The 25,162-nt window shown below is 46.8% G+C and overlaps 1 protein-coding gene across 3 annotated transcripts in view; it reads right to left on the reverse strand.

Moving 5' to 3' along the window:
• RAB23 (RAB23, member RAS oncogene family) overlaps positions 1 to 25,162 on the reverse strand; it is a 318,320-nt gene that overhangs the window by 237,975 nt on the left and 55,183 nt on the right. For all 3 annotated transcript variants that reach the window (XM_069606185.1, XM_069606183.1, XM_069606184.1), the window contains exon 3: positions 3,937 to 4,022. In XM_069606185.1, the coding sequence (XP_069462286.1) occupies positions 3,937 to 4,022 (86 nt within the window). The remainder of the gene's footprint in view (positions 1 to 3,936; positions 4,023 to 25,162) is intronic.

The following is a 25,162-nucleotide window of genomic DNA, read 5'->3' on the forward strand; positions in this document are numbered from 1 at the left end:
CGGCTTCCTGTCAACAAGGGCAAGGGTGTTGCTCCTCTCACGAACCTCTCGTGCCTCGCCGTCTGTCTTTCTTCCCTCGTTCAGCTGCCAACTCAAAAATGCTGTACCTTTGTGTGTTTTGCCTTTTTTGTCTGTGTGTGGAAGTGTAATGGAAGACAGGTGTGAGTGATCGATAATTGACTGACTTCGCCTGAACATCGTATTGGGACATGTCAGGTTTACGGCTCTGGTGCGAGTCCGTTTTCTCCCAGAGCGGGCTGTCTGTGTAAAAGTGTTCGTGCAGGGAAAGGGGGGGGGGGGGGTCGGTGGGATTGAGTTTCTAAATATCCCATCGGGTAGGATGGGCTAAAGGTCTTACAGGGAAGAGAGGGATACCGCATCTCACTATCCGGTGTCCCACTCCCAGAGTTCCCCTGACCCAGGTGATCCTCCCGCACTGGTCCACCCCCAGGGTCTAAATCCAAAGGCGATGGCGTGCCCTGGCCACCTGAAAGAGAGATCTGCGGGGACTAGCGGGTGAGACACCTTCTGGTTTCTCACAGCTGTAGCACCTTGAAGCGTCTTTTGTGCTAGATGGAATTACAATAATGGTCACAAACCAAATAATCTGACAGACTCAAAGAATATGGCAAAGTACTACTTTATTATAAATTCAATAAAGCGGGGTCAACTGGCAGACATCAGACTCACACAGCAGCTGGATTACATAAAGGTCTTATACCCCCAATATGCGTCATCTAGGACATCATTCTACATGGCAAAATACAAAACCTGTCAAGGGTAGGGACTGGTGAAGGAAACATATCTACTTATAGAACATATAAGGATTAGAGCAACATTGGCTACCCCTTATCTGTAGGGCACACCTCGAACTACCTCTAAACACATAGTACGGATTATAATGGGCATAACAGTGGATTGGTTCCTACAACATTGTATGTTAGGTTGTCCCCAAATGCCAATGATTGTTTGGCATCCTATCCAAACCTTGGACGTTTGGCTCTTCAGCAGCACATACGTGAAACGAAACCTAGGTGTTTCAATCCAGTCAGACTACTCCACATTTTCCCAATTAGCCCATCCTCTGTAGGTCATCAGTCAAAGTCTTTCATTTGTAGTTGACCTAGTTACTGCTCACAGTCCTAGAACATTCCAGGGAGTGTGAGCACACCACTATCTGAGTTTAAGGCTCTAATGAATAGCCTTTGTTTTTCGACTTCGGAGTCACATGCGAAAAGACCACGAATTTGTCAATTTCAGCCTTGCATTTACGGCTATTTGATTTAATGATGCAGGGTGCCGTTGCTCCTCTTGGCCTCTAGAGACTTGCTCACTCTCTCATTTGAACTTCATAAACTTTTAATTAACCTGCAGTTTGGCTCTCACAGATGTTTTCGTCTTCTTCCATCTAAGAAGAATGTCCCATCTTTAGCGCTTATCCACGTACCCCCTTTGTGCTCTGTGCTTATCCTTTTTAAAAATAGCATCTTAGCTTTTGGCCAGCCTTGACTCATCATTGGCTCTGCGCTCTAAACTGTTTTCCTGAGTTTCCCGAATCTTGCTGCCTCGGCCTGTCTCTGAGCTAGTTTGTTTAATTTCAACGTGAGCCAGCGTCCATTTTCCCCAATATGGCCATCCTTGCCAAGTTATATATAGTCTGCTATAGCAAGCTTCTATACGTTATCTTTCTACCTTGCGTTACTGCGCATACTTACAGTTATTGGTCAGTAAGTTACTTCATCTTCTTTAGATTCATGATTACTTTAGCTTTAGGTTCAGGTTACTCTTAATGCTCCACTTACATTGTTACTTCGTATTTTCATATTGTTTCAAATTCGGTCCCTATATCTTCCTCATGACACCACTTTGTCCTTGTCAGATTTCACTTTAACGTCCATCCATGATATTCATTGATGCATTCTGACATCTTGGCAAGCGACATTCTTCCATGCGACATCCTTCCACACTTTCAGTGCAAGGGTACATTCTGTATGGCTGAGTGCATAACGTCTCTCATACATTTGATGCGGTATAGGAACGATGCAGGGGGCCCCCCATTTATGGCCCTTCCTCGACTGCTCCAATATGATGGAGGTAAGGAGGTGGGAACTGGCAAGAAAGCATTGACCTGGAAAAATAAAATCATAACCGTGGTTAAGAATGTTAATAGTAGCCTAAAGTAGGGCTATTGCGTACCTTCAGGGTAGCCAGCACTGCAACAGTCGGCACGGACCGGCTGGTTCGACACGCGACTGGTAAGCAAAAAAGTAGTGCCTAAGGACTCCAAAACTGCTGGGAGCTGTAGTCGAGATAAAATCTTAACTTAAAGCAACATCAACCCTACAAGGTAAAAAAACAATGCAGCGCTTCAGTTTCAATATGAAAAATCCAAGATTTCAATATAAATCAACCAAAAGTAACCCGAACCTTTTTTAAAGCAGTTCCTACAGAGTGCAAATATGCACATTTTAGCAACAGATTCATTTAAAGTGTCAAAGATGAAGTAACAAGCAAACAGTTACGTTTAAACCGGCACAGACCGGCTGGCTGCTCAAGCAAAAAAGTAGTCCCCAAGGACTACAAAACTGAACGTATCCTTTCTCGCTCGTCAACAGAACCCCTAGTAATTTGCACCACCGGCAGACTTGAAGAGTAGAACAACTCCTTTCTGCCATTTTTTTCTATACGCACCCAGTTTTACATGTCAGCTCCACCATGCTCTTTGGTCTTGTCTGGCTTCACGGGGCAGTAGTTATCACAGCTCGCAGAAGAAAGGGGGCAGCCAGCGCTTTCTTTTTCTGCACATGCCGCCTATCCGGAGAGAACCGATATGACACAAATGATGCTTGCGCCGAATCATAATACAATTCCATATCAGTTACACACATTCAAAAAGATATATATATATAGGAATCTTGGCAGCAATATCATCTTAACCATGGATATTCTACCAAAAAGAGACGGAGGAAGTCTCTTCCACCTCTCTGTCACCTCACTAGTCTGTTCCAACACCCTTCCACAGTTATTTTGATATAGAACATCTGAGGAACGGGCAATCTCAACCCTAAGGTACCGAGTATTTTCCATGTGCCACTGAAGTCCAGCCCCTCATAGAATTTCTGAATTTTATCTGTAAATGGAAACAGCACTGATTTAGTCGGATTGTTTTTCAGTCCTGACAATAAAGTCCAATACATCCAACATTATGGGTTAAGCCCCCCTTATCAACCTTTTGCAACAAGTACATATTCTCAAACATTCACAAATGCAGAAATCTTTTCTTGAACACCGCTGCACAGTTCTGCATTCTCTGTTTTTTTACGAGTGTGTTTTAGTGTTTTTGTTTGCATTTCAATGTTGTGTTTAAAGTACCTCTATTTTTTTTTTATAGCTCATTGACTGGGTAGTGTTATTTTAGAACCATTGTACTAACACTGTTTGGGTTGCTACTCATCACCTCACACCTCTCCTCAAGATCTAAGCCTGCCCTCTGCCTAGGATACTAAAAGTGGGGAAGGAGGTATACCATTAGGGTTGTGTCTGTTTCACCTTTATGTTTGACATTACTGCTAGGTTATTAGTAGCGTTGGGCTGAGTAGACGTTAAGCAGAGCACTAGCCATTTTGTCACAGTGACAATTGTCATTGCTAAGTTAGTTAACAGTTCCAAACACACAAGCCAGAAAATGTGCTACACATCAAAAAATAAAGCAGTTTGCATCAGCTCGGGAACTGCAAAGAAGTCAACAGATAAAATAGATTTGTTTTCAATTAAAACATGATGGATTGAATTCCTAACAAAGTAGAGATAACCAAAATATCTTTACAAGTAAAACAGATTACTGCAAAAAATTGCATGTTTCAATGCCAGAGAAATTCTGTGTACTACTGCAGTTCCCATGTATCATTGCAGGACAGTCTGAACATTTTTACTTGCCTCTGTAGTAGGCTTTAGTAATTGCATCAAATTCCTCTTGGCCGGCTGTATCCCACAACATCAGTCTGACATCTTCATCATTAACTCTGGAAGAGGGTGGAGAAAAAGAAAAAAAACTTTGCATGAACATTATTTTACCTGTACAAATACATTTTTGTTTCGGAGTAAAGTAATTTGTTCTAATCCTAGGCAAATATTTTAACAAATCGTTTTCATTTCACCTCTCCCACTTCCCCACGTTTATATCCATAGCACCAGTTATTGAATAATCAGAGCAAGAAGCTAGATGTGCCGCTTAAAAAGAGTGTTTAATCTAGCGTTTCAACCAATGTTGACTTATTTTTACATTATCATGATAAATGTGGTAAACCGTTTCCTAAATGAAGAACAAATGCTTCTTGGGAAGGCTGTCAAATGTTACTTTAATTACAAAAGTAAAACTTAAAAAATTGGCTTTGCTACCTGAAGATCTGAATGTACATCCCTTTACAAGCTGCGATGTTTAATCGCCAAAGTGGATAGCTATGAAAGGACGATATTTAACTGTATACCCTGCTTGCAGCTTCGGCACAGCAGAACATTCAGCATCTGTAGCTTTTTCAAATGTTATTACTTAACATGTTAAAAAACAACCTTTGAAATGTCATGCTCCAGTTCCCATCACGACTGCAGAGGATATGCTTGCTCCACTTGCCAGTTTTCACACTATGTGCCAGAACATCTCTCCGAAAAAGATAATTAAGGCATAGCCAGCACCTACTACAGCAATGGCAAATTGACATGTGAGTCAACAGAACAAGTATAGGTCCATGATTCATGATTAAAGCTTCCCAAGTAAAGTGTAATGCGTTTCCCCCTCGTCAGGAAATTGACCATATATTCCTAGCGCATGGTTGGTTAAGTTCCCTGCCCAATGATCTAGCAATGGGATCAAAAATAGTGACTACGCTGTATGGAGCACTATGTGGTTTGCCGATGGCCAAAGGTCCCAAGAGCATGCTGCGTGTTACATGGAAGCTCCTACACACCTGAAGGATGACCAATGGACTAAATGCTGCATACCTGATTAAAGCAGTCGCGAGGAATGGCAAACTTAAGCTGATTCAGTCCAAGCACCTATAGGAGGTGTACATGGTGCAAGAAAACTGAATACATTTGATCCTACAGTATCGCATGCGTGCGTTCGTGGCCTCTTTCAAACAGGAAAAGTCCTAAAACTTGCTGTGAGATTGTCCCCTGGTGGCTAGACATTTCTGGCTGCCGCTGTGAAAGAAGGTAGGTTTTCACCTTCCTCTCCCTCGATCTCCGGCATTATTGTGCCGCTGAGATCGAGGGAGGTGTTGTTGCCCTTTCCCACAACACCTTCTTTGAAGCATTGATGGGCGCAGATCGGGCGCAGATCGCCCGATCCGCGCCCAGCAATGCCACTAGACCACCAGGGATCTGTTTTTGAAGTTGGGGGGTTAGGGGGCCGCTTACTACTACCCACCCCTGCCCCCAAAGCATGGGGCAGCACGTTTTGCCCACCCTGGGGGCAAAACTAAATATATAAAAACAAACATGTGTTTGTTGGGGGGTGAGGAGGGGGGGACCCACTAAACCACCACTGATGTTTTCACTGGAAAGGGAGTGGCCCTCTCCCCCCCACCCCAAATGGATAGGGGACATCTCATGTAGCCCTCCTTGGGGGCAGATTACTAGTGCAATACATGATTGGACTATTGGAACCATGTGAATTGCTTAATCCAATGGAACACACACTTCAAATTCGCAAGTGTTCATGGACATTGTAGTATTTAACAGTGTGTTCGAGTTTTGAGTTTAACTATTTGTTGGCTGCTTGAGAAGTAAATTCAAGGGCGTTTATTAAACTGTATGGACAAATGCCTAATCTAAACCTAAATCTAAGCTGGGCGCAAGCATCGACCATCAAATGAACAATAAGGCAGTCCTAGTAACATTGTGTCAAATAAAAAGGGCCTATAGTAAGAAAAAACGATTGCCAATCCTTGCGTCTAATACAAAAGAGCGTGGGACAGCATTCAGCTATCAAAACCATTACTAGTGCAATCTGCCCCTAGGAAGGGGTACATGAGATGCCCCCCCCATCCATTTGGGGTGGGTGGGGGGGTAGGACCACCAGAAAACTTTGGAATGGCCCCCCAAAGCATGGGGCAGTATGTTTTGCCCACACTGGGGGCAGATGGGCACACTAACGTGCCTATCTGTCCCTAGGTAAGGGGCAGAACTAAAACAAAAATTTAAAAAGGACGTTGTTTTTGGTGAGGGCGGGGGGGGCACCCTAAACCACCAGTGATGGTCCTAATGCAAAGTGGGGTGGCCCTCACACCCCCCCAAATGGGCTACATGCGATGCCCCCCATCCATTTGGGGTGGGAGGGGGAAGGAGAGGGCCACCAGAAAACTTTGGAATGGCCCCCCAAAACAATGTTCCATCTGCCCCTAAGGAAGGGGCAAAACGAAAAGAAAACAATATATATATATATATATATATATATATATATATATATATATAAAAATAAATGTTTTGGTTGGGGTGGGGGACACTAAACCAACAGGAATGTTTGTAATGGAAAGGGGGGTGGCCCTCCGCCACCCCCAAAATGGAGGGTGGGGGGGCTCTCATGTAGCCCTCACTGGGGGCAGATTTCTAGTGTAATCTGGCAATCTGCCCCTAGGAAGGGACAAATGTGTTTTTACTGGGGGGGGGGGCCTTGATCGGAGACTAGTAATTATGATTGTTTTTTTCTGGGCTGACCATAGGTAACAAATGTTTGTTTTGTTTACAGCGTTTTCTATGCGAACAGCTGCAACGTTATGCGAGTACCGTACCCAAGCCCAGCGCCAGTCCCAGGGAGCCCCGGCAGGGTCCCCGTCCTTTCCCAGTGGGAGAAGCTGCAATGCAGGCCAGCCAGAACTCCAAGATGGTTGGAGGCGATTGCTCTGGTCTTGGGAGCCTGTCTCCCATGTGGGTTTACCGTCCCAAAGTCCAGCAGCAGTTCCGGGGAGCCCCGGCAGGGGGCCCATTCCTCCCCGGAGGAATGTGAGGTGCTGTTTTCATCCGGACACCTGTGGGAATGCGGGAAGGTAGGACGTGTTGTTGGCGGTGTCTTTCAGTAGTTTCCAGGTGGGAAATGTCTGAAAATTGTGTCTTCTTCATAAATTTCGGACTTTGCTGGGGCTTGTGGGAAATAAATAAGGCGATTTGCCCAAGTCAGACCTCTGTGGATTACCGCGGGTGTCTTCTTTTCAGAACTGCATGAGGTTCCTTGTTTTCCTTGGTGGCTGTGACACCCCAGGCCCAAATCTCTAGGTTGTCCACAAGAGCAAATTCCCACAAAATCTGCTCTGCTGAAACACTTGGGGTTACCAATGGTTTAACCTTTCCACTTTGCGCCCAGGTAGGTGTACCCACACATGTGAGGCACCGTTTTTGTCGGGACACCCTGTGGGAACGCAGGAAGGTGGGACATTTGTTGTTTTCTCTTGGTTTTCATACATTTGCTGCTGCACTTTGCTAAAACAACCCTTTCATTTTCCAAATGTGACCTACATTTAGTCGCTGTTTTTGGCACTATATGCTTTGGTAACCTGCACAAGTGTTGCCTGTGCTCTTTCATAAAATGTATGCTTGCCATTCCTCACCATATTTGTTTTCCTTATTTACACATGCTAAGTACGTCTGTTTAGGCAGTCAGCATAAAAATCCTTTGTACCATGGCTCAGTTTTTGGCTTAGTTTTTGGCTTGTGGAAATGCTTGTTTTGTGAAACATTATGAAAAATGTGCGATTTTCGAACTGGAAGCGTCAGGGGAATGTAGCGGGGCATGGCTTTTCTCAATCTTCACAGAAACCATTACCTTACAGGTCCAACCAAGTCGTGCACATACCTTTTTTTATCTGTCATTTTTCCAATTTTTTCCCAAACCATGGGAATTTTCCCTACATAGTTGTTGCCTGACATGCGCAAATCACCCCTTCCTAAACTTGGAATTTTGTCTACTTTTCAGAAATGTATGGCTTTCCATCTTCCCATTCATCTTTCCTACCCTCCTCTTCCATTCCGTCTGCGCATGTCCTATTGGAATCGCCTACCTCTCACAAAACTGATATTTTTGGTTTCTACTCAACCTGTTCTTGAAAGCTTGGAAAATGTTGAATTCAGCACAGCAAACCATTTGTTCCTAGCTCTTACAAGGAAAAAAACCACAGGCTTCTTTGTACATCATTTCATTGGCATTTTCTGAAAAAACACAAAATGTGCTCCCTTTTTGGTTATTTTCTCTGCCCCCCCGCCCCACATACAGCAAAATAGGATTCCTTGGTGGCGTTATGACCGCCTACATGTGTGAAGAAAAGGGGCTAAATTTGGCCAAAATATCACATGTAACAGAAAAGTTACAAGGGATTGAATGGCGACATACCGAAATCACCAAAAATGGGCTTGCCAATGGGGCGGGGAGGACACCCTTGGCAGTTAAGGGCTAACAAATGATAGTTTGTTTCCTTATGTTACTTAGGATGAGGATTCCTCCCTCCTGGGTTCCCCCTCTTCCGGGCACTGACCCCTCTTTATGATATGATATATTTTATTTGTATCACGCTCGTACAAAAGTGTTTCAGAGCGCGACAAGGCAAGGGAGGGGAAACCGGGGAGAACAACAACAGCGATCTTACTAGGCCCAGTGACAATGAGAATGTGCAAGTGCATAGCAAAGGGAAAGGGGAAAAAGTGCATGGAAAGGGGAAGAGTGGAAAGGGCGGAACAGAGGAGAACAGAAAATAAGTAATAAATAAAAGAAAAATAAAATAAATAAATAGATAATGGAGGCAATAAACAGCGGTAGTGCAGCCAGCAAGTGGCAAGTGCTGTGTTTACGGTAGCAGACTGGGTAAGTCTGATAAGTGCAGAAGAAGACAAAAATGTGGGAGGGGGACTGTATGGGTACAGATACACTCCCACGTGCAAGGGGTGGTCAGGAGGCAGTGCAGGTGGGTAGCAGGGTGAGCAGGTACCTGGGCACACTGGACAGATGGAGGCCATGTGCACAGTGCCATGAGAGAGCAGATCAATAGGGGAGAGGGGGAGTGAAGGCAGAAGCAAAGAGGAAGGTCTTGAGGTGCTTCCGGAACCGGAGATGGTTTTCCTCAAGTTTTAGAGTGGCAGGGAGGCTGTTCCAGAGCGAGGCCCCAGCCGAACACAGATCTACCCCCAGCTTGTTTCTTTGAAAAACGACTGACCCTGAGGGAGTTAGAGGTAGAGGAGCGAAGAGCTCGAGAGGGGAGGTATTTAAGGAGGGATAGCTGAAGGTATTTTGGACCCAGGCCCCAGAAAGCCTTGTGGAGAATGCAGAGGGTTTTTAATTTAATCCTTGCATTCACTGGGAGCCAATCGAAGGACAAGTCTCGCAGTCCTGTTCTGGTTTACTTGCAGAGAACAGAGAATAGAGGCAGATAGATTTAGAAAGAGGCTGTTACAATTGTCCAACCTAGAGAGAACCAGAGCTTGGGAGATTGAGAGATTCTGGGGGAAGGAGAAGAAAGGCAGAGTACTTCTGAGGGGGTGCAGTAGGAAGTTTGACTTTTTAGAGACATCAGAGATGTGGGTGGAGAAGGAAAGTGTGAAGTCAAAGATGACCCGAGGTTCTTAGCCTCGCAGGTAAGGGTAGGAGGAGGGCCAAGGGAGGCCGGCCAGAGAGTGAGGGTAAAGGATGGTGAAGGTGTGCCGATGAGGAGGATCTCAGTCTTGCTGGCATTCGGACAAAGATAATTGTCAGCACACCAATTTTGCTAAGGCAGTCCGAGATGGGAGAGGAGGTGGCTGAGGGCAGCCTGAAAATGACTTGGGTGTCGTCAGCGTAGCACTGGAAATTTGAGCAGAAAATGGCAATGCAGTGGGCAAGAGTTGCCAGGTATCGGTTGAAAAGCCAGGGCGAGAGGCTAGACCCCTTTCCTCTTCAATCGACCCATCCAGGTCCAACTGGGGTCCTTCCTCTCTGACATCTTTTTCTCTACCTGTGGTGTCCCCCAGGGATCTAACCTCTCTCCATGGCTGTTGAACCAGTATCTGGCACTCCTTGCCCACCGCATCGCCGCTCTCTGCCCCAACTTTCAGTGCTATGCAGATGATACCCAGCTCATTTTCAGGCTACCTTCGACCTCCTCCTCTCCTTCCCTCATCTCTGACTGTCTGTCTGCTATCCAGGAATGGTGTGCCGCCAATGACCTCTGCCTTAATGCCAGTAAGACTGAGATTCTACTCATCGGCACACCCACTCCCTCCTTCCCTGCAGCTCTCTGGCCGGCCTCTCTTGGCCCTCTTCCTGCTCCTCCCTGCAAGGCAAAAAACCTCGGGGTCATCTTCGACTCCACACTCTCCTTCTCTCCTCACATATCTGACGTCTCTAAGAGGTCACACTACCAGCTGCACCTCCTCAGAGGTATTCTTCCTTTCCTCTCCTTCCCCCAGAGGGGGAGGCCAGAGGAGATCAAGCCATCAAGTGTGTGACCTGCTGAGTGGGTTGGGCCAGACGGGAGGATAGAGAGGGCGAGGGAGAGGGAATTGCAGAGGTGGCGAAAGAGCAGGGATGAGGGACAGGGAGAATCAAGGTGACTGTTGAGGTCATCAAGGAGGAGGAGTTGGGTGGTTGAGGCCAGGAGGGAGGAGGAGAGGTCAGCCCACTCAGAGAGAAAAGGGGTTTTTTGGCCAGGAGGCCGGTAGAGAGTAGCAACCGTAAGAGTGGCTAGGAGAGATGGAGAGCCTGCAGACAAGGCATTCGAAAGAGGGGTAAATCTGGGTGGGAATGATAGTGGCAGGGATCCACTCAGGAAAGATCAGGGCTATGCCCCCTCCAGGCCGAGTGGATCTGGGTGCAGAGAGGATCTTGTAGCCATCTGGGAGGAGAGTGTCAAAGCTCTTGACAGAGCTTGTCGTGAACCATGTCTCGGTAAGACCAAGGATATCAAAGTCAAGTTCTTCAAGGAGGTGGCAGATTTCAGAGGAGTGTTTGACAGCAGAGCGGGAGTTGAGAGTGGCAAAATGATGAAGGTTGCCGGTCTTAACTTTAATTTTAGCTTCTCTCCGCCGGGTTTACTATGGCTTTTCCGGCATTCACAAATCTTAATGTCTTTTTAAACAGTTCTCCATGGACATCCCTCTGCCGGGTTCACGTTTGTCAACACACTGTTTCTTGGGACCTCAGACTTTGCCCCCATTTACTGCCATCCCTACGTCGGGTTCACTCTTGCCATTTCACAATTCTTCTGGCTTTTAATAATTGCGGGATTCACTTCCCTTGCTTTCTCAACTGTTTGTCGGGTCAAAGACTTTGAATTGTATGGGGATTTTACTAGACCTCCTGTTTGACCACTTTGACCTGTCTAGGCAGCTCTCCTACGGCCTTCTGGTATCTGTAGTTGGATCGACAAGCGTTTCTCGAGTCAGCCCTCAAGTGGTGTCGGTTCCCTCTGCAGCTGTCTTCCCTTAACACTTTTACACTTCTTTAAACTCTTTTCAATATGCAACTTTGCGACTTCATTCAACACAGCCTGGTTCTTATCAGTTCTCCCTTCTACCCACCGGGTGTGATGAACTGCTTGGATTTCCTTGGATGTCAAGGCCGGTACCACGCTAGCAGGAGTTTCCCCTCGCTCCGGCTTATGTGCATAGGCACGCTCCGTGTACCATTGACATCTGCTGCAAGACACTTGGGCTATTGTCCATAGCCTTACGATTCCCTCTGCTGAGGTTTCGCAGGTCTGAGTCGAAAAGGGCAAGGTTGCACCTCTCCTGGTCAGCCTCTCAATATTTGCTGCCTTTCTCCTTTTGAACTTCCGGGTGTGGATAGCTATCTCGTTGTGCTGTCTGCCTCGCTCGTACTGTGCTCTCTTGCACTACCTTTTATGCCTGTGGGGTAGGGAAAGGGCTGTCAGGTGTGTGTGTGATTCTGATCAATTGCCTAACTTTGGCCGACCCTTGGATTGGGACATGTCAGGTAAGCAGCTCTGGTGTTAGTCTGTTGTCTTTCGTGTTGTGCGAAAGTATTTGTGTCGGAAAAGGGGCGCGGGCAGTGTTTATTAATGTCCTACGAAAGAGGATGGGGAAAAGGTGTTGAAGGAAGGGGGATACCACTTCTCACCTGTCGGTGTCTCACTCCCTGAGGACCCCCCCAATCCAGGTGATCCTCCCTCACTGGTCCACCCCCAGGAATAGCGATGGCCGCGTCCTGGCCACCTGGATGACAATTCCCTGGGGACTAGCTAGGGAGACACCCGTTACGCTCACCTGGTATCCACAGGGGTGCCACACGATACTGGATGGAGGTCTAAGCGCTATACCGGACCCCTCTCTGCTTGGTTATGTGCCAGACGTTCGGTAGCGCCTATAACAGGAGAATGGAGGGTTAAGATACTGGTTCTGTGATGGGTGGACTCCCACCTCCCTCTGGTCCAAATCCCCTCCCTTGGGGTTATTGCTCACCTTAGGTTTTTGTGCGTTGAACTTTCCGTCCTGCGTCTCTGTGCAGGGGGGTGTGGTTGGTTGGGCGTTCTGTGGACCTAGTTGCTGCACTGGTCCGTGTGCCTTTATGTCGGGTCCAGACCAGCTGTGACTCTGGCTCTGCTTGCTGTCTTCCAGGTGAGTTATAATGTCTTTTCCGTCTTTATTCTGTCTCTTTCTTTCCCTCTGTTTTCGCTGTCTTCTCGGCGTCTTGCTCCACTACGCTGTTCCCCAACAATTTCTCTTTTTGTTTTCACAGGGATGGTTGCGATCTCGGAGTTGCCGCGCTGATGGCGAAGACCACGGTGAGTTATTAATGCTGAGCGCTTGCTGTTTATTGGTGTTAATTGCTAACCTGTGCTCTCTTCCCTTCTTTGTACAGGTTGCGGTGATGTTCCGGAGTGATGAGCGATTGAAGCACTGCTTGCCCAGGTAAGTGCTTTGTTAATGCGGATGTAACGCTCACCTGATTCCCACGGAGGCGCTGATCTTGGCAGGAAGGTGTCTGACTCGAAAGGTGATGTGCAGAACCCGATGGGCTTCTGGGGTCGAACCTCTTCGCACTGTGTGTCGAACTCGTAGGGTGAGGTTTCTGCAGGTGAAAGAATATGGGGGTTAATGGTCTGGGTTGTTCAATGTCCCTCTTCCTCTCTCTCCCTCTCCGTAGAGCCCCCAGGTCAACGTGCTCACCTTAGATAGGTGAATGCTGGGCTCTCCATCTGCGTCTGGTGCAGGGCACGGTTTCCAGTTCCTTCACTGGTGAAACATAGGCCTCTTGGACTCAGAAGACTGTTACCGTCGTTAACTGCACGAGCGGTGAGTTTCCAGACACCTTTTTAGTCTTTATAGTCTTTAGGTGCAAGGCACGTTAACATTGAACAGGGCTTCGTATAATGCTTTTCTCCCTTTTGTCTTGCAGGACTCTTGAGGAAGATGGAGTGAAGCGCCTGGAAATGCGTGAGTAAATGCAAGCGCTCTAACTGTCTTTTCCTTGCAGCGTAGTTCGTGCTGAAGAGCAGGCGTTCTATTGCGAAGAGCGCGATGGGCGTAAGTAAATACCTGTCTGATGTCTCTTCTTTTGTCTTTCAGAAGTTGGTTTGCAGCGCCGGAGTCCGCGGAATGTCCGTAAGTAGATACAATGCTTTTATCCCCGTAGGCGGCGATGCAGTGTGAAGAAATCCAGAATTCACGGAGTGCCGGTAAGTAGTGACAATGCTTTTATCCCCGCAAGCGGCGATGCAGTGTGAAGAAATCCAGAATTCACGGAGTGCCGGTAAGTAGTGACAATGCTTTTGTCTTCGCAGGCGGAGGTGCAGCGTGCCGAAAATGACCGCAGCCGATGGATCAGGTGAGTAGCACTGCGCAATAAGGCTGCCTTGCTAACCTGCTGTTTCTTGTCTCTGCAGGTGCTGCTGTCGACTGGATGCAGGAATGGTGAGTATGCTTCTTGCAGATTCAGGATGCAGGAATGGTGAGTATGACTCTTGCAGATTCGGGATCGTAAGAAGAAAGGCTGGAACAGACTCGGTGAGCGTTCTGCTGCAGATGCAGAATAACGCGAAGCACGTTTCGTCTATCGGGTGTGGTTTAAATAGCCTTGGAGTGATGAGGCGTCTTCCTCCACGGCCCCGCCTAGGTAAGAAAAGAGTTCCAGTTCCAGAAGCTTTCCAGTGCTGAATCCAGGGAGTGGAGCTTGCCCCACCCAGGTAAGAAAGTAGTCCCTGTTCACAGAGGACTTCTAAGAGGCTGGTAAGTAAGCAGCATGGTCTGCTGCAGGTAAGTCCACCCAAGCATCTGCACACATATTATGAGCCCGGCGCTTCCAGTGCCGGGACCGATGATTCTGATGAGCCTGGTGCCACCGGCGCCAGGACATGGTCCAAAAGGTCCCCGTGGGGACCGGCTGGTGCCTAGGATTAGGGTTAGGGGCCTGCTTCCAAGGACGTTGGGCTGGTCCTGGCTCCTTGGAAGCAGTGATCATGACAGCGGACCTTGTTCCTTCTTCCTTGCAGGTTGCGGTGAAACCCGGAGATGGGTGAGGTAAGAGAAGCGCAGGGTGCTGCCAGGACTCGCTGCTTGCCCAGGTAACCAGGTAAGAATGGTTATTAATGCTGTCCTTGTTTCTTTACCTTTGCAGGTTGCGGCGAACTCCGGAGATGGGCGAAGTAAGCGAAAAACAGGATGGATTCAAGACCGGTTACTTCACAGGTAAGTGTTCTTGCTCGCTAATGCTGTTCTTGTTCTTCCAGGTTATTAATGGAATCTGGATCTAGGGCTTCAAGATAAGGCCGCCGGAGAAGCAGATGAGCAGCAGCTAGGCACGGTGAGCGTTACGCTGCAGGAGCGTAGAATAACGTGAAGTGTATTCTGCTGTTTGGGTGTGGTTTAAATAGGCCAGGCCAAGTAGTTCCAGGCCAAGTAGTTCCAGGCCCAGCGACACCCAAAACACTAGACCGCATGGCTTGGTTCTAAAGGACAGAGCTGTGTAATAGGCCTCAATGTTGGATTAAGGTCCAAAACTGGTATTGCTTTATTCCTGATAATGAGCCTGGTGCCTTTGTTTCTGATGGAGTTTTAAAGGCTCTTGGGGCCAGTGTGAAGGGCTTTAGCCCCACTGCTGCCAGGGGGCTGTTATACCTGAGGGGGTCAGGGGCATGGATCGTGACAACACCTTCAAGTTACTCACAAGAGCCAGTGGCAAAGGAGTGTTTGCAGAAATCAGCCAAGGCTGAAGCAAGGGAGGCAATGTTGTTCCTGATGGATCCGGAGGAGCAGGGAGCACCTGCTTCAAAGATACTTCCACAGAGTGGACTTGTTTAGAGACCTCACCCGGTGATATGGGCGAGAAAGAGGAGAGTAGGCGGGAACGGGAGATGGGTGCCAATGGAGACCTGAGAGCAGGTGAGGGATATGGGATGGGTGTAGCGGAGAGCTCGGACAGGATGTCCTGTGTTTGGGTTATGAATTGAGAGGCCAGAGCAGAGGGTCAGGGATTGCAGAGGAGAAGTGAAGACTGCAGTAGGATTGGTGAATTCCTTGCAGATTTTGAACAGTTCAGCTGTGATGTCAGTGGCCCCAGAGATGCGGGCTTGGGTATAGGCCTTATTCATCAAGCGGATGGAGAGTCTGTGTTGCCTTTGAATCAGGCGGCAGGCCAGTCTGTCAGTTGATGTGGTCGAAGCCTGCCACGTCCGCTCAGCAGGTCTGCACTTGCCTTTCAGAGTGGCTAGGACGGAATCATACCAGGTGTTACGATTTGGAGGCAGGCTTCACGCGGATGTCCACAGTGTTGGAGAAGGAGAGGTGAAGGTTAGCCAGGGCCGTGTCATGTGTCAGTGGCTGGAGTGGGAGGGGGAATGAAAGTGGCGACACTCGCTACATTGGTTGAGTGCCGGAGAAGGAGACTGGCAGTGCAGGCAGAGGCTTAGCCGACGAACCCAAGAGATCAAGGTGAGCGGATAGGAGAGCATGATCAGACCAGGAGAGAGGTGTAGTGAAAGAGTTGGAGATGGAGATGTCAGATGAGATGTGAGCATCCCAAGGTGTGTCCAGCTGAGTGCTTTGTACCGGAGGGAAGAATGTTGAGGGAAAGTCAGAGGATGCGGAAGAGTCCAGAGGCTGCATTTAGGGGAGTCAAGGTGAATGTTGAAGTCTCAGAGGAAGAGAAGCTTGCAGGCGGAAGCAAGGAAAGAAGAGGCAAGGTCAGACCACTCAGAGGAAGGAGGAGACCGGACCAGGTGTCCGGTAGATGGTAGCAAGAGGATTAGAGAGACACCAAGCCTGCAGACAAGGCATACGAAGGATGAGTAGGACCGAGTTGGTATTATAGTAGCAGGTACCCATTCAAGGAAGATTGGGGCCACTCCGCACACAGCCCGGTTAGGCCTGGGCTTAGAGAGGATCTTATAGCCCTCTGGGAGAAGTGTGGCAAAAGAAGTAACACAGCTAGCCGTGAACCACATCTTGGTGAGAGCGAGGACGTCAAGGTCGAGGTCTTTAAGGAGATGGCAAATGTCAGATGAGTGCTTGACAGCCGAACGAGAGTTGAGGGTAGCTAAGTGGAGCTGGTTGTCACCTTTGATGGTCTTCCGAGGAGGGGTACAGAAATGCGCTATGTCCGTTGGTGGTGTTAAGGGGGTCAGAGCGGTGGCAAAAGAGGCGTTGCAGGAGAAGGGAGGAAGTTGATGAGAGACGGAAGACGCCTATCAAGAAGGAGGTTGCGCTGAGAGCCCTGGACCATAACAGTGCCATTCTGCTAGACATTAATGATGCCCCTAGAGGATGGGAAAAATGCCAAGTGTACTTCCCATCGGGTTCCACCTTTGATGGGCGAAGAAGAGAAAGGGGAGAGAACTGAGACCATATGGGGTATCCAAAGGTCCCGAGAGGGAAAGAAAGAGGATGTCATCGACCAGCAGTCTGCCTGGAAGAAGCGTTGACATAGGTATCAGCGATGGGCAGGGCTGGATTGGAGACCAGGAGATCTTTCTTGAATGCTTTCCTTCCAGTCTTTGAAAGAGAGATAGGATAGGTGATAGAGTAGCAGTTAGAGAAGACAGGGGAGATGGAAAGCATCATGAAGGGAGAGAATAGAGAGATGGAAGGGGGAGAATGAGAGGGAGGGAGAGACTGCACAATGCACGACAAACTAGCCAGGCGGCCTCGCAGCAAGCCAGGTGCAGACTAATCAGGAACACAAGAAGGAAGTCCAGACCAGTGCACAGTCCTGCGGCAGGTGGAGGGCGAGCTAGACAAAAAGAGTCCAAGGGACTTGATTCCTTGCAAGCCTTTCTTTGCCAGTCGCAGGAGACCTAGTATGCAGAGTCTTCATTCTGCAGTTATATCACTCAGATCACATCTTTAACGCTAGAGTGCAGCACGGGATGGACCCAGTAGAGGTGGTGGAGGAACTAGAGCTGGGACCACAGTGCTGGATGGAGGGGAGGGTGTCTAGATTACTGGATAGAGGGAGGAACGCCTAAAATGCAAAAACAACAGCAAGTGCAAAATACCTAGATTCGCGTTTCCTAGATAGAGGGGAAAAAAAGCCTAGAGTTCAAAACACAACAGGAAATGCAAAAACACCCAGAATCGGGACTCCTGGAAAGAGGCCTTGCTGCCAGAAATGGCTAAGACAAGGCTTAAATGCCAGATATGTATGACATAGAATGGTAGGCGACGTGCAGCAGACTACAAGCTTATTGCTGATATGGCTAATAAGAATGGTGGGACGGTTTAATAAGGAGCAGTATGGCTGTTCCCCCTGACTGTGCTTTGCTTATCTTGTCAGTCGCTGCTGGTTAACGGCTGAGCTGCAACCTCCACCGTTGAACACTGGCTAACACACACTGGAGCTGCTACTGCAGAAGCTGCACTTTGCCTCAGGGCCCTTAGCTGCAGGGGCTGTACGGGCAGTGGGCTGCCCTGTGTTTCTGACTTATGTGGGGCAGAAGGCCCAATCAGGGCACGGGGAGGGGCAGGAAATGGAAAGCAGGAAGAGGAATGGGGCCTGGAAGAGCTCTACACGTCGCAGAGCAGCAGAAATCTGGGCAAGTTTATCTTTTTTTTTAAATCACTAATTTAAGTAAAGTGTGTAAAGACTGGAGGGAGGTATCTGTACTTCTGCCCTCTATATGGCAGTGTAGAGGTACAGAGCGCCCCAGCGAAGGTTCTCTCTATGATAGCTGTGGACGAGCAATCAAGGCTTAAGCTCTCAGCAAGTAATGCAGACTAGTTCTTAAGTACAGCGAGTCCCCAAGCCCCCACAAAGCAATGACCACACACTATTATGTGCTAACACAGTTCTTTATATAAAAATAAGGTTCCGAGATTTATACATAATTCAATAACGCACTTTGTACTCTGGTAATTCTATAATGGCAAATCTACACAATGCAATGTGGTAACACACAGACTTCAGATGCCTTTAAAATGTATCAACTGCTGGCAGTTATAATAGAGCATACAAATCTTTCGGTAAGGTGTATCAACTTGGACAATAAGAAAGGAAGGCAGTTTAAAGTTAAACAATGGCAGAATACTTTCTTTGGATATGATGCACAATTCTGAATGAGGACTACCCCTCATCCCCCACCTGGGCAACCTGTAATAAAATAATTAACAAGCCCAGTCCATAAATGCTTAATAAGCCTTGCTTCTTGGTTAAAAGGTTGAGCCACCCCAATGTACCTTAAGTGGAAGAGTTTTTTTGACAGTTCGTTGACGGGATCCTTCGAGGGTGGACTCCCTTTCAAGCAGGAGCCACTGGGCGTTGAGAACCTCAGGGAAAAGTGAACAATTGCGGTGATGCTGCAGATTCGACCGTCGCTGTGCTCTTCGACGATCGATCGTAGAAGTCCTGGGAAGATGAGCCGTGCGGTCCACCTAGATGCAAGGTGTTCGGTGCCGCAAATAAGAGTCGTTCAAGGATGCAGGCCCGGGCGTCGGGAGTTGCTTCGGCGGTCTTCTGGCCTGTCGGTGCTGCAGCCGCAGCACATACCGCAGCACATACCTCGGGATAGCTTTGGCGGCTGGGACTCTACCACGGGCTGGAACTCGGATCTTCACTCCGTCAGTGTCTTTGGAGACGTCTTTGTCGGCTTCTGGTGGCGGGAAACCCACCGGCAGACTTTCCTCGGTAGCCGGCGACCTTGACTTTCTCTAGCAGGACAAAGTGGTCGCTGGTGATGGCAAGGGAGCCCTCTGTCAAATGTTCAGAGCTTTCTCGGCTCTGGCCGTCAAGCAGCAAGGCGTCAAGGTATTCCCACTTCTGGGTGACACGATTCGACAGGTTTCCAGCGGTCATGGAAATCTTCCAAACCCCAGTCGACGTCAATGGACTTTGATGGCCTCGATGTCCAGGCGCTCTTTAGGACTCTCGGCGGACCCCTTCTCCGGACATCAGACTCACAGAACTGGCTTCCAGTGTGCCTAGAAGAACAGCAGTTTTTGCACGATGGTCCCTCGTAGCTCGGGGGGGAAGTTTCTTAGCCAGGTCTTAGATTACTTTGAAGAAAATGCAGTAGCAATCTTCTTCCAGCTGTGCTTCAAGCATGAGCTTCAAGTTTCGACTTCAGCTTCTGAACAAACAGGTAGGTAAGAGGTCCCCAGATATACACATCTGTCCCTCGTTCACTCTGGCTGGGCCAGGCTCAGTCAGCCAATCACACAGAAGGGCATTCATGCAGGCAGGCAGCCAATCAGGCTCACAGGCATTCAGACCATGCACTTCCACACAGACACCCATAACAAGGAATGTGGATTGGGGCAAGCACCCAGGCTTTCAGCACACCACACTGCATTCATGTCAGTTTCAGGCAGGGCTGTCTCATTCATTGCATCACACAAACAGAAACCAGACACCCATAACATAGAATACACATTGGTCACACACTATTCACACAGTAAAAGACCCACCCCCTCCCCAAGGGTGTACCCACAACATACAGTCACTGGGAAGGCTCCAGCCAGTCTGGCCTGGACTTCCCCCACAATACCATATATGGTTCTTCCACCCAACAGCCAGTCAGGGGAACGGACAGAGTCAGGGTTTCCCAGGACTTTGGGAAAACAGGTTAACAGGCAATAAAAAAAAACAAGAGGCCCCAGGGGGCATCTTGCCTTTTATTAGGAAGTCACTGATACTAATGGCAGGGCCTGGGTATCCCACAATGGAGGATACTCCGAGCTCCCGTCATATCAGCATGAAGCTGCCACCAGCCCATACCCTGCTCTGTGGGCAACACACAGGTGTCCAAAGAAATACACTAGGCGTACCCCCATCCATGGGTGCCATAAGTATTCCAAGGGTCTCTGTTTACCACAAACAAAAACAGAAAGCGCTGCACTGCCAGAGGTCCCAACTGGACTCCTGTGCACAAAATAACACAGAACACACAAGTCTCACAAAGAAATAGCCACTCAACCGACAAAAAGGAACGCAGCTCACTAGTAACAGTGTGGAGCTAGTTAGGCATTGTAGCCACTACTCATTTGTGAAAGAGGGGTCTTGAAATATCAAGCTAAGTTGCTCTGCGCCCTATGAGAGATGTGTCGTATTGCCGTGAAAGTACAGAGTCTTTCCCTTGCTCCGTTGTGTTCAGGAAAAACATAAAAATCTTTCACCAATTGGCTATGCAACTTAAGTAATAACAGAAATACTGTAGTAGTTGTTGTGTGCAAAAGTTATGCTTTATTATTTTAACATGCTGGCCCTTTGTTGAGACACGTATTTCAGCACGTACTTGTGCCTTTTTCAATCAGGGCTAATGACCACTGTATTTACAAAATAGTAATTTCGACAAATCATACCACAGACGAAACAGAAATATACTGAATCCACATATTTGAATAATTGAGATCCAAAAACAATTTGCAATAACATTAAAAGGTTGTTTATCACCGAGATGAGGGAGGGGCGGGAGGGTGGATTGTAAGATAAGAGAAAATAAACATATGTACACAATATCATTTGGAAAAGAAAATACCAATAATAATAATAATGAAACAGACAAAAGAGAAAAAGAGAGAAACCATAATGGTCTCAATTAGTTCTGCTATAAATTTGGTGAAGTGCCCTTTTTAGGGGGCCATATCATAATATCTCATTGATCATAGTATGTTCCTTACCAAAAGTGGTTTGTCAATTATTTGTCTTGCAGGTCTTTCATCAGAAAGCATATGATAGTCACGGGTTAAATCCCTCCTAAGAGTAAATATGGTAAAAGAATCCGATTTAGTCTATCTCTCCATTGGTAACCTTGTTTACGGTTTACGCTTTACTTTAAACTAATCCTCTGTTTTTTTATTGGTAGGTTCCGATTCTAATGAGGGACAGCGGACTTAGTAATCTAAACAGTTCTTATATGTAGCTTTGCTTATTGTCTTGTTACTGGTAATACCATAAATATATGCGAGCGTTACAGTCTGATGGACGAGTAAACTAAATCTCGTCATGTTTTGCCTTGAGTCGGCATGCGAGTGTTACATTTTTGTCTCTATTCTATATATTAAACCACTAGGTAAACAGAGTCTTATTCCTTCGTGAAAGCGAGTATTGCCATAAAGCGGCATGCAAGTGTTACAATCATGTCCCTGTTCAATACATTTGGACAAGCTTGATGATGTCAGTAGTAAATCATCTCATCTCTCTATCCACTTGTTAGGGGCTTACCTACAAAATCTCCAAACAGTCTTCTCGCGTCAGCTACGGTGCGTTCAAACTGTGTTCTTTTTTGTGTCCCAAGGGACTGACGTTGCCGTGGTAACTAAAGTCCTACCTCAGTTTCGACTAACCAGCATTACTGAGCTCCATCATTTGGGCTCACAATGCCGTGTCCTACATGAAAGCTACTGTGCAAAATCCCAAAACTATGTCCCGCAAATATTGGTGGCTATTTGCCCTTTTAAAAAATATGTGTATTTTGTATAAAATATGGAGTTTGTTTACATAAGATTGTCCCTTGGCCATGCGTGATTATATCTACTTAAAATACTCAGTCCCGTTTTGTAAGCATGTGTGTTGCCGTTTTATTCCAGTTATAGCAACCATTACAAGGTAGCAGTAGGTGTGGTTATCCCTATATCACTGATAATAAGGTAACCATTTTTAGAGTTATTATTCATTGTTGCTATTTAGCAAGAAAATTTGTGGCAAAAGGTCATATGCATTAGTTTGACCCGTCTACTGATATCATGTGTTTAGTACCTAGGTTTATTATATTCCATATAAATATATATACACATTTCTTGATTAGAGCTAAATAGTAGTTAGGACGCAGTTGCGTTTTACAGGCTGGTCTTTAGGACAGTATTTTTCAAAGGGACCTCAGGATCCTGTGTCTCTAATCATAGTCATTACAGGAATACCGCCATCTCATTGTCCGTGTTGAGACCCACTTCTACAGATCTGAATCTACAGATAATGCGTGCTTCTTCTTGTCGTAGGAGCTTTTCTTTATTGCCTCCTCTTCTTCCTAGGGCAACCTTTTTTAGTCCTATAAATTTGATATCTCTTTTGTTTCCCATTTGATGATGTCTTTGCCAGTGTACGGCCAAAGGTAGTGTTCCATCTTGGCTTCGTATAGAGGACAGGTGTTCTCGTACTCGTGTCCTCAATTCTCAGATTGTACTCTCTATACAAGTCTTCCCGCAGGTGCAAATTATAGCATAGATCACAAATTTTGATTTACAGTTCATGCTTTCCTTAATCTTGATGGTTGTCCCTTCATTGTCTTTGAATTGGTCTGTGTATTCATAGGCATATTTGCACATCGTGCACATGCCACACTTTCTAAACCCTGTTGTTGCTGTTTGCAGCCATGTTGGGTCTGGTTCATTCTTGTCTTCTGGTAATAGTGAAGGACTTATATTCATTTTAAGGGTTCTGGCTCTTCTGTAAATCACATTAGGATGATTGTCTATATACTTGCTGACATGTGGGTCCAGCTTGAGTAGGTACCAGTTTATTTCGAAGTATTTTTCTTAATACTGCATTATTTGTACAGAAAGTAGTAGGAGATTTTGTAGGTAAGCCCCCAACAAGTGGATAGAGAGATGAGATCATTTACTACTGGCATCATCGAGCTTGTTCAAATGTATTGAACAGGGACATGATTGTAACACTTGCATGCCGCTTTATGGCAATACTCGCTTTCACGAAGGATTAAGACTGTTTACCTAGTGGTTTAATATACAGAATAGAGTAAAAAATGTAACGCTCGCATGCCGACTCAAGGCAAAACATGTTATATGAATGACAAGATTTAGTTTACTCGGCCATGAGACCGTAACGCTCGCATATATTTATGGTAGTACCAGTAATAAGAGAAGAAGCAAAGCTACATATAAGAACTGTTTAGATTATTACTCAGTCCGCAGTCCCTCATTAGAATTGGAACCTACCAATAAAAAATACAGAGGATTAGTTTAAAGTAAAGCGTAAACAAGGTTACCAATGCAGCAGATAGACTAAATCGGATACTTTTACCATATTAACTCTTAGGGAGGGATTTAACCCGTGACTACCATACGCTTTCGGATGAAAGGCCTGCAAGACAAATAATTGACAAACCACTTTTGGTAAGGAACATACTCTGTACTTGGTCCTTTCCTTTTCTCTCTTTACACCTATCTCATTGCCCCTGTCATCTCTTTGTTTGGCATTTCTCACCACTTTTATGCTGACGATACTCAACTTTTTCTTTCTTTCTCCTCCTTCTCGCCTGACCTCCACCTTAAACTCTCCTCCTGTCTCACTGCTATTAAGAACTGGATGTCCTCCCGCTTTCTCTCTCTTAACACTGATAAAACCGAAGTCCTTTTCTTCCCCTCTAACTTTCTTCCCCCTCTCTCCCCACCTCCTTTCATTCACTTTCCTCCCTCCAATCTCCCCATCTCCCCCCAAGCTCGTAATCTAGGCGTACTCTGACTCCTCTCTCCCCTTCTCACAACACATTTCACTAACCTCCTGCTCCTGCCGATACCACCTCTACAATATACGCAAAATCCGTCCCTCCCTCACATTCCACGCCACCAAACTCCTAATTTCCTCTCTCATCTTTTCCCGCCTCTTCTACTGCTCCTCTCTAATCTTTGGACTTCCAGCATCTCAGCTTGCCCCTTTAAAATCCATATACCACTCTGCTGTCCGTACCCTTTGTCTCCTTACCTCCCATGACTCCATCACTTCCTCGCTCTCTCACCTTGGCTGGCTACCTTTCCACTCACAACTAAAATTCCACTTTCTCTGCCCTGTCTTCAAATCCCTCCATGGTCTTGCTCCCCCTCATCTCTCCTCCCTCCTCTCCTACTCCCCCTCCCCCTCCCTTCGCTCTGCTGACCATTTCCTTCTCACGGTTCCTCCTTCCCCTTGCGCTTCCTCCCGTTTCCGCTCATTCCAACTCCTTGCACCCCTGCACTGGAACTCGCTCCCTCTTAGAATCTGCTCTACCACAACCTTCACCTCATTTCGCACTTCCCTTAAATCCCTCCTCCTCCATTCTCCTCCTTGAAAACTTCTCCTCTGCCCCCTTCACTTCCCCCCGCCCCTCTTTTTACCCTCATCTGTTTCCTCTCTCCCCTCTCCTACTCCTCTCTTGTCCCCTTCCATTCTCCCTTGCCCTGTCCATCTCCTACTCCCCCCCACCTCTTCCCTCTCCCCTTTCCACCCCCCCACCTAAGTTAATTGGTCTTTGCACTGTTTTGATTTACGATTCAAGATGTAAATTTTGCTCTCTTTGTTAAATGTTATTTTGTATTTTGTTGTTCCACTGTACAGCGCCTTGGCATAAAGCGCTATATAAATAAATCAATCAATCAATGATATGGCCCCCTAAAAAGGGCACTTCACCAAATTTATACCAGAACTAATTGAGACCATTATGGTTTCTCTCCCTTTTTCTCTTTTGTCTGTTTCATTATTATTATTATTTGTATTTTCTTTTCCAAATGGTATGGTGTACATATGTGCATTTTCTATTACCTTACAATCCACCCTCCCCCCCTCCCCTCCCTCCCCTCCCTCATCTCGGTGATAAACAACCTTTTAATGTTATTGCAAATTGTTTTTGGATCTCAATTATTCAAATATGTGGATTCAATATATTTTTATTCTGTGGTACACGATTTGTCGAAATTACTATTTTGTAAATACAGTGGTCATTAGCCCTGATTGAAAAAGGCACAAATACCTGCCGAAACACGTGTCTCA

The sequence above is a fragment of the Ambystoma mexicanum genome, chromosome 4p, assembly GCF_040938575.1.
Source record: "Ambystoma mexicanum isolate Mex_15411 chromosome 4p, UKY_AmexF1_1, whole genome shotgun sequence".
NCBI classification, from domain to species: Eukaryota; Metazoa; Chordata; class Amphibia; order Caudata; family Ambystomatidae; genus Ambystoma; species Ambystoma mexicanum.